The 8,261-nt window shown below is 37.9% G+C and overlaps 1 protein-coding gene across 1 annotated transcript; it reads left to right on the top strand.

The window, feature by feature from the left end:
* Positions 1-2,249: 2,249 nt before the first annotated feature.
* Positions 2,250-7,236, top strand: SPIN4 (spindlin family member 4). Its single transcript, XM_005614222.4, has one exon. The coding sequence runs from the start codon at positions 3,516-3,518 to the stop codon at positions 4,263-4,265; it is 750 nt and encodes a 249-aa protein (XP_005614279.1). The 5' UTR covers positions 2,250-3,515; the 3' UTR covers positions 4,266-7,236.
* Positions 7,237-8,261: the final 1,025 nt, after the last annotated feature.

Genomic DNA, 8,261 nt, shown 5'->3' with positions numbered 1-8,261 from the left:
TGCTTCTCCACCCACAAGCTCTTAACCAGTTTTTCACATATCGTATGCCCACGCATACCTTTGTTCCTGCCTTTCCTCCAGCTGTTTTCTGCTTAGACTGAAGGCTTCTCTATTCTACCACCTTCTGAATGTCTTCCTTTTGTTGTCTTACCCTTTCAAGTTGTCTTTTACAATCTCCCCAGCCATAACAAATCATTACCTCCTTTGGGTCCCCAGTGCTTAATTTGTACTTCTCACAGTATTTATTATAATCTGCGTTGTACCATGGAATTAAGAACATTTATGCCTTTCCCCACTGCCCCTTCAGTTATAAATTATCACTGTAGCTCTCAAATTTATTTCCAATAATGTTTAATTTATCCAGAATTTGGCTTCCAGAAACGTGCAGCATTTGAAAGACTGCTCTGAAACTAGCTATAAAGGACAAAATTCTGCCACAGTGCCTCCTTGATTTACACTCAGCCCATGACCAAGAGGACTTGAGTGTAAAACAGAGTAAAAGTTCAGTGATGGGGCATGAGCTAGCTGGTTTGTAAACAGACTGGTAAGAGAAAAAGGCTGGTTTCAGGGAATGACTGGTTAGGAGACTATGAATACTTCCCATGAGCCAGTTCATGTGCTAAGAAATTTCCTTGTATTTATCTCATTTAATCTTCACAGCTACCCTCTGAGGTAGATGTTATTATTATCCACATATTGCAGGTTGATGGTGTTTTCCTAATCATTTTCGGACTTATGGACACATATTCACAGGGTCAATGATCTGGGAGTTCTGAAGGGATAAATAAAGCTGCCCTTAGAGATTTTGAGTCACCAGGACTGCAGTCTTCAGAGGCTTGTATAATACTACTTGTTTTATTTGGGAGGATTTCTTTGGTTTGGAACAGAGCAGCTGAAACCACTTATTTACTCATTTAACAAATATTTATTGAGTACCTACTCTGTGTAAGGCACTTGAGATGCAAGATAAAAGTCCTTTCCTGAATGGGTTTATAGTCTAGTGGGCAGACATACAGCGTAAACATTATATCACAGTGTGGCAAGGCCCAGTGAATCCATAATGTTAACAGATGATCTAAACATCAGAATCATAGTTTTAGAGAAGAAAGGATATTAGAAATTCTTTTGCCTCCTCAGGCTGTTTTATGGGGTTGTAAGCAACAATTTGTATTGAAGTATATAACTGAAAAGCCTGAGTGAATTGTTTGCTCTGCCTTTGTGTGCCCTGTGGGTGGTCTTTTTCTCTCACCTGTCAACTGCTCTTCTCAGCAAAAAGAGCTTGGCATATCTTGGTCTAGGAATTACTTGGTGGGCTATTATTTGCGGAACATAATGTTATGACATTTACATTTACCTTCTGACTTTCAGTGCGTAGGTTGTATATATGTGTGAATACATACATACTACTACATCATTCTAAAGAGTTTTAAAATACCTTTTAGTATATGTAGTTTTCTTGCTTCTTTGGAATTACTTTCTCATAATGTAGTATTGGAGAGTTATCTCATCTCCAAAATCCTCGGCCTGGAAAACATGGGAAATTGGGAAAACCACACATGTTCTGCCCAATCAGCTATTAAATGGTATGAGGACTAAGTTTTTCCGTCCCTGCCTCAGAAAGTAATGAAATATGGGTGCAGGCAGTATTGCCACCTTACAGCTTTCTCCCCTGCTTTCCTACATTTCCAGATGAATTAATGACCTTTTTTATCCATGATGATATGAGGTCTTCTCTTATGGCCAATGAAGTGTGGAGGAATGAAAATGAGGGGCCTCGACTTCCCTGGTTTTTACTGCCATCTTGTAAGTAGGATACAGGGCTAAAAGTTTTCCAGACATTCTCATTTAATCCTTATAACATCCCTGTGACTCGAGGTAGGTGGAAGTATGGACACTTTCTTTTCTATCTTTCACATCTTCCATATGAGCATGCAGTACTTTCATAATCACAAAAGCAGCAAATATATACCACAAAAACCATTTCATTTTTTTCTGTCTACAAAATTGGGGCCACGATTATGTTTCAATATCTTGCTTTTTCATACATTGTTCTTCTCTCATATCTAGATCTCCATGTCATTAAATATTCTTTGAAAACATGGTTTATACTAGCTCAATAAATCCATATGTAAAGGTAAACTATTTTGTTATCTATTCTGTCATAGACTCTTTAGAATAAATAATGGACCATGCATACAAAGAAACATTATGGAACCATTAAAAATCATGCTTTCAGAGTATTTAATAAATGCATTTTATTAAATGCTCCAAGGTTATGTTAAATTATAAAATGCTCATGATATAAATGAAAAAAACAAGCTTTAGAGGTATGGAATCTGCTTCCAATTTTGTAAAATATAACCATAGATTTATTAATGAGAGAAATCAGAACTGTTAACATTTTGGTGTATGTCTAGACTGTAAGATTAAGGTTAGTTTCGTCTTTTATTCGGTTGAATTTCAGAGACTATCTACAATATCAACACATTTCTTTTACATTCAGCAAAACATTATAAAAGTATTACTGGGAGTGATCAGATAGAAAATATAAACGAGAGTTTTGATCAAGATGGTGGACTGTACACAGGCTTTTTCTTCTCAGGTCTCATACTCCTTAAACTGAAAGAAAATAATTTGTATGCACAAATTCTGTGTATGTATGTGTGTGCCGAATATTATTTTTTAAAAAAGTCTTTGTGAGGAATTCCTGGAAGATAGAAAGCAGATGGAGCGGTCGTGGAGAAGGCTAGTGGGCGACAGGAGGCCAGAGAAAAGGGAGGAGAGCCGGCCAGTCTGGCTCTGGTTTGAGGGAAGCGGTCGGGTGTTGCCTGAGGAAATGAAAGAGCAAGCGCCTGTGACTGTGTGGACTGAACGCGGGTGCGCGCATTGACCCGCCCTGCTGCTGCAGCGGAGCGGAAGGAGGAATGGCGAGGGGCGGGGCCGAGGCGCAGGCGGGCTCAGACCGGTTGGATTCCCAAAGCCACAAAAACCCCGGCGCCAGAGCTAGGCCGAGCAGAGCAGCGCTGCGAAGCCGAGGCCAAGCGGAATCTTCAGAGACCGGACACTGCCTGCGCCTTGGCCGCTGCAGCCATCTCTCTTATCTCTTGCCTACCTTTCGCCTCGTCTCTTTCTCCAACGCCGTCCACAGCCGCAGCACCATCGATAAAAGCTAAGTGGTCAATTCAAGGACTTGGGGTTGGGAGTCGGGGCGGGCGCAAGGCGCGGGTAGCACACGGGAGCCCGCCATCTCCTGCGGCAACAGCTACTGCTTGCAGACAGCCCGCCAGGGCGGGAGAGGGGAACACTGTCAAGAGGTTCACGCTGTCCCAGTGCCCACCGTCAGAGTTAGAACGCTTCTACCAAGCCTTAGGTGAGAGCCTTGCGCCTGGGGAAGGGAGGACGGACGGAGACTCAGAGATCACGAAAAAAGATCTCATATTGGATAGTGTTGACTTTTTGTCAGCTTAATCGAGCAGGTCGCAGCTTTACCAAAGCCTCCTTAAAAACCCGGAGCCATGTCGCCCCCAACTGTGCCTCCGATGGGCGTAGATGGCGTGTCCGCATACCTGATGAAGAAAAGGCACACACACAGGAAGCAGCGACGCAAGCCCACTTTCCTCACCCGTAGGAACATCGTGGGCTGCCGCATTCAACACGGCTGGAAGGAAGGCAACGAGCCCGTGGAGCAGTGGAAGGGCACCGTGCTCGAGCAGGTTTCCGTGAAGCCCACTCTCTACATCATCAAATACGATGGCAAAGATAGTGTGTATGGACTAGAACTGCACCGAGATAAGAGAGTTTTAGCGCTAGAGATCCTTCCTGAGAGAGTGCCAACTCCTCGCATTGATTCGCGCCTGGCAGATTCCCTGATTGGCAAAGCAGTGGGGCATGTGTTTGAGGGTGAGCACGGTAGGAAAGATGAATGGAAGGGCATGGTCTTGGCGCGAGCCCCCGTGATGGACACTTGGTTTTATATCACCTACGAGAAAGATCCCGTCCTTTATATGTACACGCTGCTGGATGACTACAAAGATGGTGACCTGCGCATCATTCCAGATTCCAACTACTATTTCCCTACAGCAGAACGAGAACCTGGAGAAGTGGTCGACAGCCTCGTGGGCAAGCAAGTGGAGCACGCCAAAGATGACGGATCCAAGAGAACCGGCATTTTCATCCATCAAGTGGTGGCCAAGCCGTCTGTCTACTTCATTAAGTTTGATGATGATATCCACATTTATGTCTATGGTTTGGTGAAAACCCCCTAAATTCATTGTGGTCTTTGCAAAAGTTGTGGAACTATTAAATGTAAAATATGTCGTGTTCTTGTAATTGTGAACTTTTGATAACAGTTTTGGTGTCACAGATTCAGGAACTTATTGTTACTTATTACTTATTGTGCCTCCAAATCTTACATTCACTAGTTCCACAGTTTTGCCCCAAGTATACTTTGGTACTTTTGATATTGCCTTGTTCTGTAATTGAAAATTTAAATTAGGTGCTAATAGAAAATTGAGAAGTGTTTGCAACCATTGGAACAAAGAAAAACTAGATAAGGAAAAATTAATGGTGTAACGCCAAACCCTCTCCTTTCTATTTCCTTACCTTCCCTCTTTCTTCTCCCCAGGTAACAAGTCTTAAGAACATGAGGTATACCCTTCCAGTTTTCCCCATCCTCTTACAGAAAGTTTGTTGTAGTTGTTCCTGTAAAAATGACAAGCCATATCATTTCTCTGTAATTGTTTTTCTCACTCGGTATATCCATGGCAACTCTTCTGATCAGTAGCTGCAGACAGCTCTCCCTCTTCCTCTCCCCCTTCCACTCCTCTTACTCTCCCCCTCTCCCTCTGGAATTTATTTCTGTATATGGTATAAGATAGAGGTCCAACTATACATTTTGTTCACATTGTATACCTAATTTTGCCATCACATTTATTACATAAATCACCTATTTCCTCTCTCCCTCTCTTTCTCCTTCTCCTCCTCCCTGCCTCTGACAGCTGCATACATAGTACATGTTTATGTACCAAAAAGGTATTCAACTATTCCCTTATTGATGGTCATTTAAGTTATTTCCTTTCCTTGTTGCACCATAGCACTGCTGCAGTACATTTTGGTGCTTTTGTATCTATAGAGTAGATTCCCAGAAATGGGATTGCTAGGTAGGTATATATTTAATTTTAAGAGATTATTACAAAATTACCATCCAAAATCAAAGTGCTCATTTTCCAGCATCCTCTCCAGCACTCTTTAATGTTTGCAAATCTGAAGAGTGAAAACTTACATAGTATTGTTTCTTTAAGTGATAAACTCAACGAGGAGTTTATGTTTTGTTTTTTATTTGGATTTCTTTTTTGTGATTTGCCAGTGCTTATCCTTTGCTCATTTATCTATTGAATCTTTGCTCTTTTTCTTATAAATTTGTAGGAATTCTTACTATATTTTCTATATGGTGCATATTAATCATTTGTAGCCAATATGTATTATGATTTTTTCCATCCTTTTATTAATCTTGACTTTTCTGATTGTATCTTTTACTTTACAGATTTTTAAAAAGTTTTCAGACAGACTACCATCTCCTTTTTAGCTTTTTGGTTTCCTGTCTTTTTCAGATGACTGTCCCCACCCAAGTTATACAAATATTCACCTATTTTTTTTCTAAAAATTTTTATTAATTTTAAGGCTTAACTGATCCGTTTGGAATTTATTTTTGTATATGGTATACAAGATAGAGGTCCAACTACACATTTTATTCACATTGGATACCTGATTATACTATCACATTTATTAAATAAACCACCCGTTCTCGAGTTCCTGAGCCAGTATCACATTGTTTTAACTACAGTGGCTTGACCATAAATTTTGGACTTTTGGTAAAGCAAGTCACCCTCTCATTAGCTTCTTTTTTGGTATAACTTGTCCTAGACATTCATTATTTCATATGAAAGTTGAAAACACTTTTCCACATTAAAAAAAAATTTGATAGTTAAAATTGTCTTACATTTCTGCATTTTTATTAGAGGATTATTTTAATAATATTAATCCTTAACACTCAAGAGTTTCAGTATATCATTAAAATCTTTTAGTTTTTTTGGGTAATTTTCTTCTTATAGGTCCGTACGGTCTGATTATATTTATTTCTAAATATTTTAAGTTTTTGTCACATTTTGACTTTTTAAATTGAGTATTTTTCCTCCTCATTTGTAACTTGTTATTTTTGGTAATATAGACAAACTGCCGATCTTTTAAAATGTTTACCTTCTATTTAATCAACTTACTAAATGTTCTAAATTACACTGGGTTTTTAAAATAGAATATTTTGGACGTTTTAGGTATACAATCATTTCACCTGCCAAAATAGATAATTTTATTTTTTCTAATGTTTATATTATTATTACATCAGCAGGATTCTCCAAAACAATGTTGAATAATGATTATGACATACATGCCTGTCTGGTTCTTAATTTTCACGGAATTGTCTTTAATATTCCCTATTAATAGAATATTTGCTGTTGGTTATTGGTAAACAGTCATAAACCATTACCATGTTTAGAAAGTTTCTTCTATTCCTGCTTTACATAGCATGATTAGTAAAAGTGGCTCCTGAATTTTATCAAATGTCTTTTCAGCACCTATTCATAAAATCATTGGATTTTTTTCCTTTAATTTGTTGAATTAGAGTGCCAGGTATGTGATGTTGAAGCCGACTTATGTTTCTGGAATAAATCTTAGTTGGTCATGGTGTAAGAATCATTTGATACATTGCTGGATTTATTTACCAATATTTATTTTAGAATTATTACATTTACATCCCAAAGTGAAATTATATTTTTTCTTTCTTACACTGTCAGTTTCAAGTTTTTTTATTAAAATTGTGCTAGCTTTAAAAAATGAATTAGTGAGTTTTCAATCTTTTTCTATGGTCTGAAATAGTTTAACTCGCATTAGAAGTATTTGTTCTTTAAAAATTAGCTAGTACTAAACTGTAAATCAGTCTAATCCTGTTGACATTTTCAATGGTAGATCAGCTTGCTTATCTCTCCAAGGGTAATTGATTTATTCAAGCGTTCTCTTAGAAAGGAATGTGTACTCTCTGGGAAATTCAAAGTTTAAAGTTTTCATTATTATCAAGATTCTTGATTGTATGATTCAGGTACTTTATGTCCTTTCATGTTGCATATGCATATGTCCTAGGTATGTTCAATTCTGGAAACATTGTAATAAAATCATCAGCTATAATGGTGTGTTGAATTCTCTTTGTATTTTATTTTGGAATATTAAAACATAATATAGAAAATATGAATGATATAACAAACATTTGTTTACCTTTACCCCAAATTAAAAAATGTTCACATTTTGGCATATTTGCTTTAGATATAGATTTATATTTTTAAAAAGTCAGAACATTACAGATAATAAATCTATTTCCCAGTACCATAACGTTTCTTTTCTCTGCAGAGGCGAACACTATCATGAATTTAGTGTGATTCCTGTCTATGTTTTGTATATTTACTGCAAATATAATAATCGATAACAGTATGATTTTTTTGTGTTCTTTAAATTTTTCAACATGAAAAACTTTAAACCATGTGGAATTTGTTTTGGTTTTTGTTGTAGGGATAGTCTTTCATTCCAACTGGGAAATGGGTTGCAACAACAAAAACAACCCATAATGCTGACTAGAATGCTATTTGCTTTTCTAGGTACTTTTACCACTCCTGACATTCAGAGAGGCTTGGCCCTAGCCACAGTACTGGCGGTTGACTACAAAAGACAAAATTTCAGCTCTAGTGGAGAGTTTATGCTGGCTGTAGCAAGGCAGATAACTACCACCCACACCCGGTCTCAAGACCAGAAATAGGCCTTATATTTTCTGATGAAAATGTTGGTGTTATCCCACATTCTGATGCTCAGAGAGGCTGGCCCTAATCCTGGCACTGTTTTAAGAGTTTGGAACATAGCAGTGGACAAAACAAAAACCTTGCTTTTTTAACACATGGTCTTTTATCCTTGAGTAGCCTTCAGACTGATAAAGATATAAGATGGGTATGAAACTCTCCAAAACAAGGTAAATGAATATGATAAATATCCTTAAAGGGTTAGGGAGTGTATGTGTACAACGTGACAAACTAGGTGGTATATATAGTGTACAGGATATATAGTTTGTCTTTGGACAACAAAAAATACAAATGCATATACATTTTAGATATATAATAATGCTTCCTAGTTCCTGCTCTCCCTTAAGACCCCCAAGTCCTGAACCA

Source organism: Equus caballus, chromosome X, assembly GCF_041296265.1.
Source record: "Equus caballus isolate H_3958 breed thoroughbred chromosome X, TB-T2T, whole genome shotgun sequence".
Lineage (NCBI taxonomy): Eukaryota > Metazoa > Chordata > Mammalia > Perissodactyla > Equidae > Equus > Equus caballus.
Note: the sequence above shows the minus strand (reverse complement) of the source record. Positions and strands in the feature narration are given on the sequence as shown.